General features: G+C 32.8%; 2 protein-coding genes across 9 annotated transcripts in view; one reads left to right on the top strand and one right to left on the bottom strand.

Annotated features, from left to right (window-relative positions):
• The window catches only part of Cd36 (CD36 molecule), a 75,318-nt gene extending 58,654 nt beyond the window's left edge, over positions 1-16,664 (top strand). For 5 of the 6 annotated variants that reach the window (XM_047561271.1, XM_047561273.1, XM_047561270.1 and 2 more), the window contains 11 exons: positions 1,860-2,007; positions 2,423-2,602; positions 3,903-3,994; positions 5,891-5,937; positions 8,266-8,335; positions 9,365-9,552; positions 10,296-10,414; positions 11,408-11,481; positions 12,007-12,061; positions 12,814-12,970; positions 15,392-16,663. In XM_047561271.1, the coding sequence (XP_047417227.1) occupies positions 1,860-2,007; positions 2,423-2,602; positions 3,903-3,994; positions 5,891-5,937; positions 8,266-8,335; positions 9,365-9,552; positions 10,296-10,414; positions 11,408-11,481; positions 12,007-12,061; positions 12,814-12,970; positions 15,392-15,402 (1,141 nt within the window). In that variant the 3' untranslated portion in view covers positions 15,403-16,663. Of the gene's footprint in view, positions 1-1,859; positions 2,008-2,422; positions 2,603-3,902; positions 3,995-5,890; positions 5,938-8,265; positions 8,336-9,364; positions 9,553-10,295; positions 10,415-11,407; positions 11,482-12,006; positions 12,062-12,813; positions 12,971-15,391 lie in introns of all 6 variants that reach the window. The other variant, XM_047561275.1, reaches the window with a different exon arrangement.
• Positions 1-20,285, bottom strand: part of Gnat3 (G protein subunit alpha transducin 3) — a 282,850-nt gene that overhangs the window by 207,278 nt on the left and 55,287 nt on the right. The window lies entirely within an intron of this gene.

Here is a 20,285-nt window from a genome sequence, read left to right as displayed (position 1 = left end):
TTTCAAGGCTTCTATGCTGAGCTTAATAAGCTTCTCCATCAATTATACCCTGAATCCAGTTGAAATTGGAACTATCAGAAGATATTTTCCCAAACAGAACCAAAGACTTGTTTGTCCAATGGCTTCTAAACTGAATTTGATGAAATGTTGACATAATACAACATCTGTTAAAGCATGAATTGTCTAGATTCAAGATCTTAATTCTAGTTCAACCAAAGCCATCTCTATGAATACTGTAATTCCTTCAGATTATTCTGAGATTCAGTGTAAATCATTTTTAAAGTTACCTTTGGGAGGAATACGAAGAAAGAAGTCTTGGGAAAAATTCATAAGAGTGTCTTTCCCTTGACCTTATTAACTAATGCTTTCCAAAACCTAGGATTGTTTTTAAACAAAATAATAGAGCAATATTCTTTCTGAAAATACATTCTGAAGGCAGAACTGTTAAGGATTTTCTCTTAGTGACTGCCATCTACTGGTATAATGTTGTAAGTACAATTTAAGGACACGAATTTGGTTCACAATTATTTTGGTTTCAAGCACTGTATATCCATAAATGCTCCTTAAGTTACAGTAGCTTGTTCTCAAATGATATTTTATACTCCAGTTTTAAAATAGTTATTTGAGATAAAAGACATTGCTTCTAATTTTGACATGGATACTGTTTTGTATTTTTATATTCTTCAAATTTAAAAATTATTCTCAAAGAATAATAATAAAGCTCTGGTACACATGTATTAAGGATATTTCTAGCTTGTTTTAATGCCTCTTTTGAAATAATGTGAGCCATTAATTTATTCATAAGGAAATAAGAAAACACTTGATGAAAATTCACCATATCAGACCCTGTGCTCAGGAATTACAAAACTCATAATTGCTACCCTATAAAAACTTATGTTTTTATTATATCTAAAGTACTCTTATTTAAATTTCAGTCTCATACTTTTTTAACCTTTACCTTAGTTGTCTGGTCACCTTGCATATCAATATTTAAATATGATAGTGTGATAAATGGAGGATGCCTTGTACTTGCAAAATACTTTTCCACATAACAATCATTCTTTTTAACACATTGTAAAAAGTATTTAGTACTTAAGATTCTAGAGATAAAGACAGGAAATTAAAATTCTAAAAAACTTATACATAAGGATGGTAAGGAAGAGTTGGTTTTTAGCCCTCAAAAAGGATGATTATATTATCTCTAGTTCTCAGTAAAATATTGAAAAAGAAAAGTCAGTGCAACATAGGCTATGTACTTTCAGATTTTTTTCTAGTGTAAGAAAAAGTACTCAACATTCCCCTGCTTAACCTCTCTACTGTCTTTTCCTTTCCCTCAGAATAAAGACTTTGTTGAGTAAAATATGAAGTCCTTTAATTAGAGGTCTTACTTATTTCAGTGACTATTTCCTACCCCCCTTTTCACTCACTCTACAATTCAACCTCAAGCATTTGCATTTCCCAAGATGCATCATGTTCTTTAGCTTATAAATGCTACTCTCTGCCTTTCCTTACCTAAGTCAACTTCTGTTTGGTATTTAGACCACTTCTATAGAATTGTTACCAAAATGATTCATGACCCTCACTGTGACCAGCCCAAATCTGGATTTGTATCTTTGTTTTCTGTCAACTTCATGTAAATGCCCTTTGTAGCACTCACTCTTCTCCAGCTGTTCTAATTTCCTATTTGCAAGTTTAGGATCCCTTCTGATTAGTTGACTAGAGACTTTACTCTGGTTATTTTTAAATTCCATCCCTTGGCTTAATTTCCGACATATTCTATGGGTTCAAATAGTATTGTTGAATAAGTGTCATTTGAAAATCTAATTTTTTTTTAAATCTCGTTTGTCTGTTTGTTTCAGAGTTCGTTTTCTAGCCAAGGAGAATATAACTCAGGATCCTGAAGACAACACAGTCTCTTTTGTGCAGCCCAATGCTGCTATCTTTGAACCTTCGCTGTCAGTTGGAACAGAAAATGACACCTTCACAGTTCTCAATCTAGCTGTAGCAGTGAGTAGACAACCACTGTTTTAAATACTCCAGGACCCACCATTCTCATCATTAGAATTTTCATCATTAGAATTATCATTAGATATTAGTCATTTTGCCATTTTTATGAAAATGTGTTCCTTTGTTATTTTGAATGGAGTTACGGTCATTTGTAAACATGACAAAATCATAACAAATGGAATTAGAAGACTGCTTAAAGTATATCATAAAAAAAAAGGCTTGACTTGAAATGTTTTCTTATGGCTGGCAATGGGCCAGAGAAATGTAATCAGCTAGACAAATTACACTTTTAGTTCAGGCAGAATGTGGCAATAATTTTAGACATACAGTTTAAGAAGTTTTATTCTAATACCTAACCCATCTGTTAGAATTATATTATGTTAGTGCCTTAAATGGTGTTTGTTATTCTTTTTAGGCTGCACCCCATATCTATCAAAATGCATTTGTTCAAGTGGTGCTCAATTCACTTATCAAAAAGTCAAAATCTTCTATGTTCCAAACCAGAACTTTGAAAGAACTCTTGTGGGGCTACAAGGATCCATTCTTGAGTTTGGTTCCATACCCTATTTCGACCACAGTTGGTGTGTTCTTTCCTGTAAGTACTCAATATAATGGTATGCTGTTGTATTGACGTTATATTGGATAAATATAATGTCATTGGTAAAGTATAATTTTATAATTTAATATGTTAGCCCTCTTGCTGACTTGGGAATATAAATCCTAAGCTTTTCAAAAATTTATTCCTTTCATACGGCTTCACTTTTCTAGGAGGAAAATTTACTTAATTAAAATAACTTTAATATTTTAACAGTTTCCACTTTTATAAATATACAATTTTCTTTTGATTTTTTTTATTGTAGTTCTGTTCAAAAATCAAGTTCCATACTGTAGTCTTGCATTTAATGAATTCATCCTATCATAAAATTTAATTAAAAAGTTGTCTTACTGAAAGGTGCAAATTTGACTAGGTCAGCATGCCTTATTTTAGTAGTTCACAAATATCATTAAGTGGCAGTTTGGAAATTAAGAAAAAAAAATGTGAACTCAATGGTGTGTTTATTTATAACATAATGTTTGAAATTGCTGAAAGGATAGACTATCTTGAATTGACATTTAGCCTTTATTTAGTACTATATATGAATGTTATATTTTCCAGTTCTTTAGTATTGTTTTACTTTTACACAGTGTTTAGGATTGCAAGGTTATATATCTGTTAAATACAATGTAGAAAACCTTAAGGAATCAGAGGTTTAATTATTATTTGAGTTGAAAGATTCACAACTCTTTCCTTGACTATTTTTTAAAAATTATCCATCTGATATTTTTCATTTTAGTCACCACTTATTAAAGGGATCTCATGAAGATCAAAGGTAGATCATTAGGAGGGAAGAGGGGTGGGCAAGGGGAGATTACAGGGATAAAAAATTGATCAAATTATACTGTATGCTTGTACAAATATGCCACAATGAAACCCACTATTCTTTGTAATTAATATGCACTCACAAATTTTTCTAAAAAAATAACATTTTAAAAAACTCTAGAAATCTATCATTATTCTCAGAATTTTTGTTCAATGAGCCCTCATTTCAATATAATAGGAATGGTGATAAAAATTTTCTAAATTATGACATAGAGGACTCAAGTCTGTGTCACATCAGCTTCTGGCATTTATTTTCTTTGTCTCACATCTTGACTTATTTCTAGGCAGTTTTTGTACTTCTACCCTTTAAAAAAATTTAACTGTTTTAATTTAAAAACTTGATTGCATTATATATTAAAAGTGATAACATTGTGAATAACCTGCATTTGAGAAATGTGTGAGTTAATTACATATACTATAACTTGGAAAATATGATTTGTTCTGCTAGTAATTTTTTCTTATACATATTTTTCAGTACAATAATACTGTTGATGGAGTTTATAAAGTCTTCAATGGAAAAGATAACATAAGCAATGTTGCCATAATTGACACTTATAAAGGTAAAAGGTAAGTATCTGGGTAGCACATGAGTGTGTGGGATTACTAGGGTACTCTAAGGCAGGAGTGGTGTTTAAGGCACAGGAATCAACCTGTGGCTGTGTATCAGCCCTGGAAATTGTTGTTCTGTCAGGCATTAGCCCCTCAAATATAAGAACTGTCAGGTTCACACCATTGCAGAACTTATGCCGCTGAATATCAGCTCTACCTAGTTTGATTTGCCTTTATGCCCAGGTTCTCTTATATAAAGAAGTGCGAAGGGACTATTATCATCTCCACTGCATATCCAGCATTATAGTACACCAATACAAAGAGATAATCATAAATGAAAAGAAAATCAATACATCAATTGATATTCTAATGAATAGAATATATTTTGTTTTAATGTTTCTATAATCGAGCATGTCAAATAAAAATTGTGCATTTCAGTGTCACAGCCTAAATATGTCTATATAGACAGAAGTTCAAATCCATGCAAAAGCTTTTTTCCTGCTAACCATCTTGAAATGATTTCTACACTGATGGCTTATCTCATTCTTTCTATGTTAATGCAAGAATGAATTACTTTAAGTACAGTCCTGGAATATGCATATAAATGCAGAAATATCTTTGAAGTAGTAACAGAACAACACAGCTTCTTAAGCACATTATTTCCCTTCTGTCTCCTGCCACCATAACCAAAGGAGTCAAATTTTTTCATATGTGTAAAATAGAACTCTAAAATATCAGGGAAGCAAGACTTTTCTTCTCCTTAAAGTTTATAACTGAAATTTAGACCAATTATTTCCTGAAAAATTAATGAAAGATATTACATGTTTTTATTAACAGAAGTATTGCCTCAAACTAGATTGTTAGCTAATATAGCATGCAACAGCTAAATATTTACTAGTGTAGTGCCTCTTTCTTCTAAAGAGTTCAGAGTTACATATTTTTATACAAAAGTCTGGTGGAGGAAAACAAACACTTCTAAGTGTTTCAGGGGAAATCACCAATTGATGTTTATGTATTGAACAATGAGCATTTCACTTCATGTCACTATTTAAAGATGATAAGTACTACTAATTAGAGTAAGAATTACACATCAACTTAATATTATAGGGTTGATCTAACCCCTCGTGACAAGACCAAGCATTTTTAACCGCATATTATGTTTAAAAATTAAGCAATGGTTTGTGTTGACATCATAGTAGATAACCAGTGGGAAAACAAGATTTTTCCATCACTACCAAAAAAAAAAAAAAAAAAAAAACTGCCTGCAGATGCAGGGAAACTATTATTACCATTTTTCTATCATGTCCAGATCATTCTCTCCCTCTTAAATAGACATTAATACATAAGCTAGTAGACTCTATCCCATTGTAATGGCAGTCCATGCAAGTGTTATAATGAGGAAAATGTAAAATTGAAATATTTACATGTTTTGAATTCTGTGTATCCAAATATCTGTTTCTTTTATCTTCCTTTTCTTTCCCCTCCCCTACCCCATTCTGAACTTTCATTAGTACCCCTTTAATGTTTTCCTTCTCTTTAGTATGAACACCCGACATTCAACCAAATATTCTTTTATTTTACTGGAAGGAAAATTCTCTAAGTAGAGATCTACATTTCTGAGAGATGTTTTTGAGTGTTTTCTTTCAGAAGTATGTCTATTCCAAGTTGTTTCTGATTAACTTAGCATCTCTGTTTTTATTTATAACCTGGTCACTTAACAGTATCAGGAACTTTATTGCAATAAGCTGAAAAATTCAAACAAAATGTGAATCAAATGAGTTAGAACATTTCTTAAACTTTGCATTTGTCACACCTTAATCTTCATTATGTTAGCAGAAGTATTGAATCAGTAGAAAAAGTAATGTGAGTGAGGTGTTCTTTAAATATGTGTTCATTTTCCTTTTTATTCTTAAGGAATCTTTCTTACTGGCAAAGTTATTGCGACATGATTAATGGTACAGGTAAGAAACACTTGTGATTATAATCACCATGAACTCACCTCACCTGCTCCCACAAATCCAGCCCCAGCCCTACAGTATTCTGAAGGTTGAGGGTATGTTTACTTGTCTTTATTTCCCCGTAAAATAATTCAGTCTCTACTTTTATGTGGGTCTAGTAAATGTATGCTTAATGTTATGGGATTTCTGAAGATTAACTGCAGATGATCAGTTCTTACTGCATTACTAGCAAGTATTTGTTTTGCAAAACTGTACTTAATGAACTGCCATTCTAGCAATGAAAATAAGTTGCTTAAAAAGACAAAAACCAGGTTTATAGACATAATTACTATTGAGACCTTTCTAAATACCATAAAGATAACAGAATTAAAAAGAAATTAAAAATTACAAATGGGAAAACACTCTTCTCTGAGATTCAAAACTTAACTGGAGAAGTTGCAGAACATCTATTTTGGATAAGATATCAGAATAAGACAGCAAAGAAATAATAGCAAGATTAACTTTACCTGTGAAAAATACGTTAAAATAAGTTCAGAATTAGAACTGGAGGAAGAACTAAAAATTTTTAGGTTTGGTTTCATGTGGATAATTATTTTCCCTGAAGAAAAGCAAAGTACACATTTGACTCATCTTAGGTGCCCTTCAACAGATGAATAATGCACATATATGCACAATGGTATATATGCACAATGGAAATGTTTATTTTTTCTAAAGTTATAACTGATTTTTGCATGTTTAATTTGATTAAAATTCCATAAGGGGAAAAAAAATCAAGTAGGGTTTTGGACTTTGCAAGTGATCCTTTCTAAGAGCATTTCTGCGAATAAACTACCAAGTGCCTCAATACTAGTAACTCTGAGTTACACCAGGATAATAAAATCCTTCAAGATTGAGAGAAATGCACTAAACTGCTCCTAAAGAGGAAAGAATCCTGTATGGGTATAAAGGGAAAATATCATTAAACAATTCTCTCTAGAAGAAATAGATAAGTGTAACAAAAGGAGGTAGAGATCAGAGGAATTGGTGACAATGACAAACGTGAACCATTAGCATGAAGTTAAAAGTACAGAAGCAGAAAATCGAAGTAAAATGGACCAGGAGCAGTGGTAGTTTGGCTAGGGTAGGGGACATACTGAATGAAACAAGGATGCCCATGTGTTTTCATCATAATTAAGAAATGTATCTTCTACCTTCAGTAAGTTTTAAGACAAAGTAAAAATACTAATCCACATTTAGAATGTTTCTTTTGGGGAAATTCTGTTAACATAAGCCATCTTATGGTCATCCCACAAGGTGATTGCCGGGTATAATTAAGACATATCTTCAATGATATTTCATACAATGATTTTAAAAGGTTTTCAATATATTTTCTTTCACTTTCACTTGTTAATAACCTGAAAGACAGTTTTAGATTATGCTGCATAAGGACCAATATGGGGATTTTAAACTCTATTATCCTAACCTCTCAATGCCAGGATCAAGCAGTGACCACAGTGTCATTGTAATCACAAGCATCAGTGAAGGATAACAAGGTCATAGGTTTTAAAAGTTTACCAGATAAAGAACCTGGAATGCTTAATTCAAGAATGAGTTTAAGCATTTTAGAATACATGCTTTCACTGGTGGCTCAATTTGGTGATATTTGAGAAATGACTGGAGGAGTTACCTAGTTATTTTTCCATTTATTCAGTGAGTGCTATGGATGGCAATCATAGTAGAAATTCAATAAACTCAACAAATGCCTTTTTAAATTTGATGGATATGTTTTCAAAGCATTTGCAAGAAATACTAGTTTGAGAACTTTAATGGTCTTAAAAATATTAATCAGTCATTAGTACAGGTGAATGAATCACTAGTAAAAATAAGAACAATGCCAACATAGCAGAAGTTCTAAATGAACTTCGTTGTTTAAAAAAAAAAAAAAATGCCTCTCAGCTGATGGAGAAAAGCATTCCAAAACCACATAATCACAAATTTATCTGATTTTATCATTTTTTATTTTATACCTATGAATGTACATGGTATAAAAATTTGTTGAATATGATAGCCTTTAGCTACATGTGGTTACCAGGCACTCAAAATACAGCTACTAGTATTGAAATGTTAGCAAAAAATGCACAGTGGATCTTAAATGAAAATATTTTTTGGCATTGTGGTTTAAAGCAAATGTACATGTTACTTTTAAAATAGTGATCATAGTACTAGATGATTTTTAAATTACATAGGTGCTTTTTATCATTTCTGTTGAATATGCTAGAATAGAAATTTCTAGATTTTTCTAGAATGCACATTAATCACTTGTCACTGAATTGATTTTTTTTTTTCAAACAGATGCAGCTTCATTTCCACCTTTTGTTGAGAAGTCTCGAACACTGAGGTTCTTTTCCTCTGATATTTGCAGGTAAGAGAAACACGTCAATATATGTTTCTAAGTCAGACATAGTTCTCCAAATGATAAAAATGAAGGTCAGGAAACCCTTACCTTATAATTATGTTTTTGGGAAAATAAAATGTAGTTAGGGAATTTTTTTTTCTTGATTTAATAAATGCAGCATATGGAATTTATGATGTTTAACTCTGCAAATATCCTATATGCTTCCACTTATAAAAATCATTTTCTATGCCATTTCTAAGAATTAATATGCATTTCTTTTTAATAACATGTCTAGAAGGGAATGTTCAGTATTTCTAAATGTCCAGAGATGATGCAACTGTCACAAACTTATTAATTAATGTCATTCCCTGTCACTACAGCATCTTTTCAAATTGGTGAGGTTCAATATATGCCCCACAAGTACTAGAGGCCATGTCACTACCTTTGAACCTCAGTCATATCCCTAGAGACTGAGATTTTGGGCAAGGCTTTAATAACACCTCTGAAATAATCTTTATCTGTAAGATCAACAAAAGCAGTGTTTCTTCATACAGGGTTGTTGAGGATTAGAAGGCATATTTATGAAGTTTTTCTACATTGCCTCGGGTGCTGGTGGATGCTTGTCAAATGCTAGTGGTCTATGTGTGCACGCACAGGCACACATCTCAGTAAACGAGTGGCTCTTCTCAAGATCCAGTTTTGAAAGATAGAAATTTTACTTAATTTATACTGGATACAAATAAAGAATTCTGAAGTAAATAATAAATATTTAATCTTGGGGAAATTACTGTTAGAAATATCTTTGGTATAAACATTCTATGGTAGTTCACCAGCAAAACTTGCCCTAAACTTCTATTCTTTTGAGAACAAATAAAAATTCACTACCTGAGTGTGAAATATTCTATGTCTTAAAACTTCATGAAAAATTTCTTCTAATTTTAAATTCTAACAAGTATCTCATATTTCTAAGTTAAAGCATGAATATAAACTAAAAGGAAACAGTAGATCTTCAGAATGTGACTCTAGTTCTGGAATAAAGCTTTTATCCCTGTTTAGGTCCATCTATGCTGTATTCGAATCTGAAGTGGACCTGAAAGGAATCCCTGTGTATAGATTTATTCTTCCAGCAAGGGCCTTTGCATCTCCAGTTCAAAATCCAGACAACCATTGTTTCTGCACAGAAAAGATTATCTCAAATAATTGTACATCCTACGGTGTGCTAGACATTGGCAAATGCAAAGAGGGTACGTAAGTACACTCAGTATCAAGTTTCATGACATGATTTTAGTATTAAGTAGAAATTTTACCTAAATTCCTTTTCTACCCAAAATTTAATATTAAAGATGCTAATGATGACAGAATGTAAGGATTGGTGACAAGAAGTGTTGGTCTGGGATTCATGTCGTTTTTGTGGCCTCAATTTTGTTTCAATGTTGCAAAACTTAGTGGGGGAAAAAATCACACTAATATTACCTTGTACTGCTTTTATGTTTAGGATAAAATGAAAATCCCCAGAATACTTTGAGCATCCCAAGTTACCCATCTGCCATTGTTCTAGTTCTCTTTCCTAGAAAATAGTAAATGATAAATAAAAGTAAATGTGTTTTCAGTATGTCTCTAAAGCAAGAACTGACAAAACTTCTGGCTCAATTCTTCATACTAAAGTGAATACAAAGGAAGAAAGAAAGATAATTCATAAATTCTAGGTCCATAGACATATTCCTGCCCAAAACATGAAAAAAAAACTCAGTTGAAACTTAGTGATTAACTACTTTACTTTGCATATTGAAAATTGACATCTAAATAAAGAATGACCAATCTGAGTAGTAGAATGATTTTATTTTTGTACTATAGTAACCTGATATACTTTTTCCTTACCTTGAGCTATAATCCACGTTGAAAATCAACTGTATTTTTTTAATCTAAAAAAGGTTAAGGAAATATTTTCTGAGTGAATTTCCAACTGACTCTAAAAGCTTATTTTCAGGTAAACCTGTGTACATCTCACTTCCTCATTTTCTACATGCAAGTCCTGATATTTCAGAACCTATAGAAGGCTTAAGTCCAAATGAAGAAGAACATCGAACATACTTGGATGTTGAACCTGTAAGCGCATATATTATTTGTAAAAACTGAAAATTATCTTGTCAGTCATATATACTGAGCATACTTTTTGAATCATTCTTAATTACTGAAACCTAATTTCAGAGAAAATTACATTAACTTCTTCCTATTGCATATAAATGTCAAGAATATTCAGTTTGAGTTTCAGTATATGGAACTTTATAAGCTTTTCTGTTTCATAGGTCAGGAATACTAATAGTGAAAATTAGACTAATTGGCTTACAAAAATTAATATTTAACTATATTATATATTTACATATATATTTAATATATTTACATAAATATATGTATATATATGTATATTTATTTTATTCTGATACTTATTTTATTCTGATTTATGCAGACCTATGAGGAGCCAATGTAGTCCATGAGGGATTAAAATATGTTAGTATATTTTGTGTCAAGAAAAATCTATGATAATTGCTATAGTACAACAGTTTTAATATTTGAATTATTTTAGTCTCTTTTAAACGTTAAAGGAGGGCTATGGATATAGCTGTGGCATGTACAGCAATTGCCTAGCATGTGAGAGGCTCTGAGTTTGTTTTTCAGCATACTTCCCCAAAATGTCTTCCCCAGACAGATGCATAGATTCTGATCAAATGTATATTTGACCACACATAGTTCAGGAATTAAAAATTATATAAGACCTTTTTACACTTTGTTAACATTGCTATTGTTTTTCTCAAAAACATTTCGGTAAATATCATAAAACTAACTAAAACCTTGATATTAGGTTTGACAAAAATGTCATGAACACACATGTATATGAACATGGTGTAGATACAAATACAATTAGAATGTGTTTATTATAGTTATGTATGGAATAATAATTAGGTCCAATTTTTTACAAGCTTCAAGTAATCTTTAAGTTCTTTTAAAATCTTTTCTGCTCTCATAGCAAAAGTGGATTTTGGATATTATAAGAATGTCTTTAAAAGAACTTGGTAATTATTTTAGTTCTCTTTTTTTTAGATAACTGGATTCACTTTACAATTTGCAAAACGGCTACAGGTCAACATATTGGTCAAGCCAGCAAAAAAAATTGAGTGAGTCTTTAACAAGATTAATTATAATTTGTAGCATTGTTTTGAAAGAATGAGTAAATTCATTGAAGTGGAGAGAATATCAAATATTGACTTTTCTTTAGCTTAATGTCATTATACATTAAATATTAAATACTTATATTTTCTCTTATAAATTTAGAATAATACTTGGAGTTTATTGAGATGGAATGTATGTATTTTGGAATGCTTCTAATTGGATCTTTGTGGTAGTGCCTCTCATTTCACTAGACAATTGTTCCTGTGACAATAACTTCTAAATCACATTTTACTTTCCTGAGTAGAACTTGTTGAAAAGAAAAGTGAGTGCTTGGGAAATTTCTAATTATGAGTGATAAGTCTGAGAAACAGCTGTGTTAAAATTTAAATGATTCATTGTAAAGACCAAAATCAAGAAACTTAACCAATATGCCAGAGCAGTTTATTTCTGAATATTTATTTACACAAGTAATTACTAAAATATCAAATATATTGACATATTTTCATAATTATTTCTGATGTATATTACAGAGCACTAAAGGGCCTGAAGAAAAATTATATTGTGCCTATACTTTGGCTTAATGAGGTTAGTATTTCATTTATTAGTCATTAACAGTCAATTTCTTTTGTAAAAAAGCTTTTGATGTTTTGAAATTATGTATATATAGTGTTTGAAGTTGTATTCCCATTGCCCATATGGATGAGTTTGCACTTAGCACTGATATCTTTTTGAGAGAACCAAATTGCATAGACACTCGTTAATTTTCATTTTTTCAGAATAATGAAGCACTTTACATTTATATTCAAGATGCACCTATTACACACATAGAAGTAATACTGAAGACTCACGATCATGCTAGTGATAATGAAAGCCAACTATGCTTTAAAAGACTAGGTTAGAGTAGGTGCAGGTACTCTGTCCTACTGTCCTACTGCCTGACTAGCCAATTTTAGTGTAAACCAGTGAATTGATTAGATTCAGAATTAGAAAATGCCTTGTATAAGCCTTCAAAGCATGTAGAAATGTTGACCTTTGTAGTTTCCCTGTCACTGGGGAAGGTTTGGAAAATCATGAACTATTTCACATACTTCTGAAGATCATATGCATCTTAATACATTGAAGAACACTATACAGCACATTTAAAGGAAAGGTGGGTATTTCCCTATATTGACATGTTGTGCTTGGCATGCCAAGGGAATTTTACTGCCTTGTCCTATAGATGCAGTCATTAAAACCTCTACAGGTGTTTAGAGAAAAGGATGGTACATAATTGGAGGGTTTAAACATTTTGTTTTATTAACATTCCCAAATAATGCTATGTATTCATTTGATTGCAGACTGGTACTATTGGTGATGAAAAGGCAGAAATGTTCAGAAGTAAAGTGACTGGAAAAATAAAACTCCTTGGCCTGGTAGAAATCGTCTTACTCAGTGTTGGGGTGGTGATGTTTGTTGCATTCATGATTTCATATTGTGCATGCAGATCAAAGCCAAGTAAGTACATGAAAATATATATTGCTTAAGTAACATTCGTTTATATAGTTCTTGTTTTCATGTTGTCAGAGATGGGTGGCATATTGGGTCACAAATATTTCCAGAGATATTGAGCCAACTATCATTTCTTAATTTATATTAGACACTTCAAAAATTGGAGGTTACATTAAGACACAAATCAAGACTCAGTAAATAAGGCAAAAAATGCCAAGCAGATCACTAAGTTATATCCTCAACTGTGACCATTATAAAGTTAGCATGGATAGTTTTTGCCCCAAATCTTCATTTCTTGTATATAATTAATAAAAATAAAAACCCACAAATAGATAATTTACTACATACTGACTAGGAAACTTATGTAAAGTTAAATCTCTACAGTCTTTAAGTAGACTAAAACTGAAAAGGGAAGAAAAATAACCAAAAACCCAATGACAGAGATCAAGATAAAAATATGCTGTTTTAACCAAGCATGGAAGTAAAATGAATTATAAAACAAAACATATTAAGGACATGTCCAAATTCAGGGTTTGTACCCTAGTTAATTCATAAGAAGTACTGATGAACAATTAAAATTATGATCTAAAAATTTGAGCATAACTACTTAAAAATATAATTAGTCAACCAAGTTATTCACAGGCTGGAAGATGAACCCAGTAACTGTGGAGAAGAGAGTTATAGACAAATTTTAAAGGGGATTCAGGTCACTGATGTAGATATTAGTGACCATGTTCCCTGCATATTAAAAGGAATTAATGTCTTGCCTTACACTCCCTAAATGAAAGTTTTTTTTTTTTCTTAAATAGTCTTTTAGGGAGGTATTTCCACTTATCCAATAATTTCTATCAGCTTTCCATTCTCAGACCATGTCAAAAGATCACATGATATAAATAGGATAACCTTGCTATAAAAATCACATCAAAATAAAACTTTAAAATTATCTTTCTAAACAAACAAATGAACCTAAATTGTCTTATATAAAAATTCTGAATTTGCTACTTTTAACTAATATTGGAGCTCTAAACATTCACAGTTTATGTGAATTATCACATCTATTCCTTAACACAATTTAATGAGTTTCCAATAACCTGGATTGATCAGCTTCAGTTCCATCTTCTGGAGACATTTCAGAAAATCAGATTTTAATAGATGTGACTATTATGAAAGTGTAATCAGTCAAATTAATTATTTTTAAGGTGGAATTTGTAGACTTACACATGACAGTAGAATTCATTTTGATATAATTACATGCAAGCATGGAATATATTTCATTGTAGTTAGGATGACATTCTTGTGGATGTCCTTGATGGTGGGATTCACTGTGATGGTTTCATTCATGTACATAGAAAAAATTGTTAGATTCATTCCACTTTTTATACTTAAGACAGAGTTTGTGTCTTGGGAAGCAACTCAATATTTTGTTCTGGATCAGTTCTGCAACTGATTTCTCACTTAAAAAAAAAAAAAAAAAAAAAAAAAAAAAAAAAAAGACCGAAAAACCCTGCCTAAAATATATTTGGACAAAATGTACTCAAAAATGTTAACCTAGTGCATTAACATATTCCATTAATGAAATAACAAGATCTAAGGCTATTCACATGTAATGGAAAGCTTGACTCACTGAAAATCTAAACAAAACAAAAATGTATTCAAGTTGGAAAACATGCCTTTTCAAAGAAAATATAAAATTTTAAGCATTCTATGTTAAACTTACATGAGGGATTTCATCACTGAAAAGTTCCTGAATATCAGATTCCTTATATAACCCACATATAACTAAGTTATAGAAGAACTTAAAAGTGATCAGTGTTTGTCAACAGATATTAGTTTTGATTATACATTTAACCATTGTAAGGAAAAATTATTGCCATTATAACCCTTTCCCCTAAAAAATATTTTTTCTTTATTACTTGTTTTACTAGAGTTAAAGGAAATATAGGAGAGGTAGTGTTCCTTAAGCCTCAGTTTTGAATATTCAAAAAGTTATGTCTCTGCAGAAATTTGTGGACAATTAAAAGGAGACCAATGTATTTGAGGGAATAAAGTTTAAGATGATGAAACTAAAGTGTGTTTTACTCAGTGGATCACAACAACAATATGCCAGTGGTCCTTTTGAAAGTAGTAATACATACACCTCTACAAGAAAAAATGCTCTGAACCAGCATCTCCACCCTCCTAAGACCAGATTTAGTTAGCTACCATTCCCTTGGCTGTTTATGTGCTTATCTTGAGAGTTGGGAAGCAGTCTTGCATGGATCCTTGAATGGGAACATGCTAATGGAGAACTACATCAGAGAACCTCTATTCTGCTTGAGATATTGGGCTGCATAATGGAAAGCATCAGATCTTGGATATCTAGGAATGGAGTACTTTTTATTATTCCATTACTTTCTAATAAATAGAAATATTTCCTCTACTTTACAGGTAGTAAATGAGTCTACACTTAAGCACCAGTGACATCAAGACCTTTGGTGATACAGATCTACAAAATGGATATTTAATGCTTATTTTTACAAAACATACATTATCTTTTAGTTGAAGAAATGATGGCACTTTCTCTATATATACTTTTTGCACTAAGCTGCACCACATTTCCAAAGGATTAAGATGTCATTAAAATCTATACTTTGAACAGAAAATGGCACCTTTTAAAATTCATCATTTACACAATTGAGTTGTTTCCAGTTTCTCCAGACCTGGTTCTAGCATGAAATGATTGTTTTTACTTGGTTCTGAGTAACTATTGGTTTCCTGGTGGCAAAGGAGAGGAGAAGAAGTTCTAAACAAATCCTGGGCCCCCAACTCCTGTCTTTCTAATGAAAGTGAGACATTATCACACTCCGAGTGTCCTTGTTCACTGGCAACGGACAGACCTCAGGACTGTCAGTACATTGCAAATCATGAGCATCAAATATTTTGAAAGACATTTAAGAATGGAAAATGAGTGACTGGCTTATAAGCCATTCATCATACCTTAAGTTTCTCTCCCTATGGAATCCTTTGTACAGCAGACATCAAAACCATTTTTTTTTTTTACTTTATAACAATGGGTTTATATTGTTTGTCACTGATCCTTCAGGTGGACAATATTTTTCACACACTGTAGCACTTTGTATTTTAAGTACTTGGTTATTTTTTCATGTTGTGTAACTCTTCTGGAAGTGAGTAGATTCGGTCTTTCTAGTCAGTTGCAACTTATGCCTGGCAACCTCAGAATGCTGTTCTAGTATTAAGAGATGTAAATGATATAACAATTATTTTATGAAATGTTACGAAAAGAATAATAAGTGCTAAATGTTATTTGTTGTAATATTTCTTGCTTTCATAGTCATCTCGGAAGTACTGGTTTCAAGCATTAAAAGATATTCTTCCTTAAATGCCTGTGTTTTGTCTAACATTGTGCTACAAAATGTTTATACTTATTTCTACCTGAAATATGCTATGTGATTCCACACTTTTTTTCTGAAATATTCTTTCTGAATTTAACCACTTGCTTCTGGGACAATTTTTTATGCCAAGTGGAAGAAGAGCAAAAACACTTTTTTCCTTACAGTAGCAGGACTTGAGTGCCAAGTTTCTTTTTATGTGAAGAATATTGGTAGGTTTTGCTGCTTTCTTCAGGAGAGAGTTCATCTCTTACAGAGAGTGCTAGTTCTACGAAGTTCCAACATAGAAAGGAACGACAGATAAATCCTGTCTTGTGTTTGACACAGGGGGTTATAGAACAAATCAGTAACTGACATTTGGATACCAAAATTAAAAGTATCTTGGTCTCTTTATGCTTTATGTAAATATTAATTTCTATTGAAAACCTTAAACTAAGACACTAGCCCTATGGAGAGATCTTTTGAATCTGACAGTACTAAATTAGTGCCTTTCCTTTTAATTGGGAGGAAAAGAGGTATCATGCTAAGATATTGACATAAGATGAAATTCTAAACATCTACCCTTGATAATTAAAAATTCTCTTCGCACTAAGGTAGTTGTGAGTATATAAATCTAAGAAATATAAATTTAATTCTTGAATATGGAGGGGTGAGATTAAGTTCATAAGTCCTATTTTCTCAAATCCTCTAAAATGTGTTTTAAAAAGGTAAGAGTATATTAAAATATCCAGTAGAAAAAATTCTATAAGAGGTCTTTTAATATGTATGAGGAAGAGGGTGGAGCACATTGATGGAAGAATAATTGACCCCTGCAGAAACATCAAAGACATAGCTATCCATACCTGGCAAAAATAATAATAATAATAATAATAATAATGGAAAAGAAAAAAAACCTCCACACAAGTGCCGAGAAAGCCAGATGAGAGATCACAGTACCTGGTTATAGCATAATAAATAGATGTATTGGAGAAAGTAGGAAAAAGTTTTATATTATGCATTGCATCTCTCATCTCTCCCCCAGGCAGCATCGCATGGAGAGAAATACTGATCACTTAGTAGAAAGAGAAAAGCAAGCATGGGACTTTGTCTTACCCAACCCCAGGTATGCCACAGTAAAACCCAGCACTAGGAAGACACCTATTACTACTCTAGGTTGACATAAACTGAGCTGGAACAATGAAGGAACAGTAAGTCCCCCAAATATAGGTTCAATTCATAGTGTGCATTACTATTAACAAACTACTGTGAATTTGGGTTCCAAACAACACTCAGTGATGGGAAGCCTCCTGCAGTCATGAGCTTCAGATAAGCCTGAGAGCTGCATCTGCCTCAGTAGCACAGGAGGCCAGCTCCATTGGCACTTCTGGGTATAGCACTGTGACAGACACAGTGGTCCCAGGTGTAAGGACCTCACCAGATGCTCTGTCCAGATATCTGGATGGACTAACTCTTGAAGTGCTTTCCCAGACAAAACTAGTCTGCAAAAAAGTAGAGAAAAGCACCTGCTTCTTCAAATGTGCAGACATTGAAACAAGGCCACAAGGATCTAAAACAGGGAAACATATAGCCAGAAAGAGAAGATGTGACTAAAAGGAGATGGAGATAAGAATGAATCAAACACCATTACCCTATGTAAATGTATGATTACACAAATGGTATGCCTCTACTTCATGTACAAACAGAAACAAGTTGTACCCCATTTGTTTACAATAAAAAAAAATAGACAATTTTCTGAAGAATTAAGTGAGCTTAAACATAAATCTTTTTATATCATCAATGCTGAATTCAGTGAATGGCTATAAGTCCAAAAAATATAATTGTGAATAAAATGCAAAACACATGCACACACATAAAAAAAGAGATGGAGATATACAGTCTGAAAAATATAATCTGCTTTATGGAAGCTCACAACTTTAAGAAAATACAATAAGCAATCAGACATTAAACAGATTGAAATACAAGAGCAAAAACACCCAGAATCCTGGAACTGAAAAATACAATCAACATAATGAAAACTGCCAATAGAGAGCATCAAGAGTAGATTTGAGGGCTAGGGATATAGCTCAGTTGGTAGAGTGCTTTCCTGTCAAGCACGAACCTTGGGTTCAATCCCCAGCACTGAAAAAAAAAAAAAAAAAAAAAAAAAGATTTGATCAAACAAAAGTTTTTATATATATAAAAACTCAATGGCAAGTTATTTAACAAACAGCATTGCTTTTACATCTGTGGGTCCCACATTCATGTATTCAATAAACAATCAAAATATTTGGGAAGAGGGGAAGATGGCAGACTAGAGGAAGGATACATGTTCTAACAGTTCTTCAACACCAGATTTAAAAGAAGGAAGATGACTTCTCAGTGAGGTGGGTAACTGGGGGAATACACTGAAACTTAATACTGAAACTGTAAAAAAAAAAAAAAAAAAAAAAAAAAAAAACTATAGAGTGTCAGAAGTCAGAAATGTGAACATAAATTATTCATTAGAGAAGAGCCAGTTTGGGCACCAGTGTGGCCGCCAGCAGTGATAGCTAATGGGAGGGGCAGCACAGACAAAGAAGATGGCCTGGTAGCTGATACATAAATTTAAAAAGAATTGATTTGGGGTAACCTGTGGATTAGGGAAGTTGAATTTAAAAGACTCAGAGTTGGAAGGGGAAGCCAATCAGTGAAAGCAACTCCAAACGTAATTCCTGTTCTGGGCACAGACAGGTGCCAGGCTCCTAAGGGCACTCCCCACTGCCAGTAGAAGCAGTTGCACCCTCCTACCAGAGAAAGTGGCCACCCCTTGTGATTGCACTGTCATAAAAAGTGACTGCTGGCTGAATTACCACCTCCAGGCTCAGGTCACTAGAGAGACACAGTTGGCTGCATTCCCATATCCAGGGAAAGTATGTTCTTGCACTATCTACTGGAGAAAGTGAACACCTACTATGTTCTCATGGCCATTAAAATGTGTGTGTGCTCCTGCTATCAGAGAGAGCTAGCACCTTCTGGAGGTTCTGCAGCCATCGCCATCCCCATCACACTCCCATCTGCAAAATCTGTGCCCCCTCATCAGAGCTCTCGCAGCCCAGAGACACAAGATCTGGAAGCCCTGCAGCTAACCACAATGTCCCAGAAGTCGCCTGAACCAGAGACTGAAATAGGCGCAGAGAAAAGCTTACATGGACCACTTAGACTCTGGATCCCAAGGGAGAAAGCTCCTGCTGTCATTAGTGCTACAGTGAGCTGCAGCAGACACACAAAAGTATCTGCACTCCAGGGCAGATCTACCCATTAATTCATATTCTAAGTGGTTAGGCTGAAAGCTGTGAAGGTTTTGCCTCTATACCCTAAAAGTTACTTTTATCAGGAACCCAGAGAATTCCTGCAGAGATCAGTATCCCCCTTTCAATAGGGAGTATACACCAACACTCAAACACAGAGTTACAAAGTTCAATGAAGACTAAACCCCAATTACTGGAATCTCCAATTTAGAAATCTGCAACACCTTCACCCTACAAACATGAAATTGTATACTGGGAGACTGGAAGCTGAGCTCTGTACAACCAGCTTTGCCTCCTAGCCACAAAGGCTGGCAGCTAAGGTGTCAAGCTTAATAACCCCCAATCTTCAACCGAAGGGTTATAAAACCCAAAACAAATACCAAGTATGAGCTCCATCCCTGCCAACAGTTTTGAACACCTCAGCAGAAATAAGCCTTGTATTTATCAGCAAGAATTTTCATTTTTTATTCTTTATTTTCTTTCCTCATTTTTTTGTTCTTCATACTCATATTTTTGTTCCTTTTATTTCTTTAAAATTTCAACTATTTAAAAAAGTTTTCAAACATAATTTCATCATTGTACTACATTTTACTTTTTTCCATTATGTATAATTTCGTGGTGTGTGTGTGGCTATGTATGTATTCACTACATGGATAGATTTAAAAA

Source organism: Sciurus carolinensis, chromosome 8 (assembly GCF_902686445.1).
Source record: "Sciurus carolinensis chromosome 8, mSciCar1.2, whole genome shotgun sequence".
In the NCBI taxonomy this organism is placed as follows: domain Eukaryota; kingdom Metazoa; phylum Chordata; class Mammalia; order Rodentia; family Sciuridae; genus Sciurus; species Sciurus carolinensis.
The sequence above is the reverse complement of the archived record's forward strand: the minus strand, read 5'-3'. Positions and strand labels throughout refer to the sequence as shown.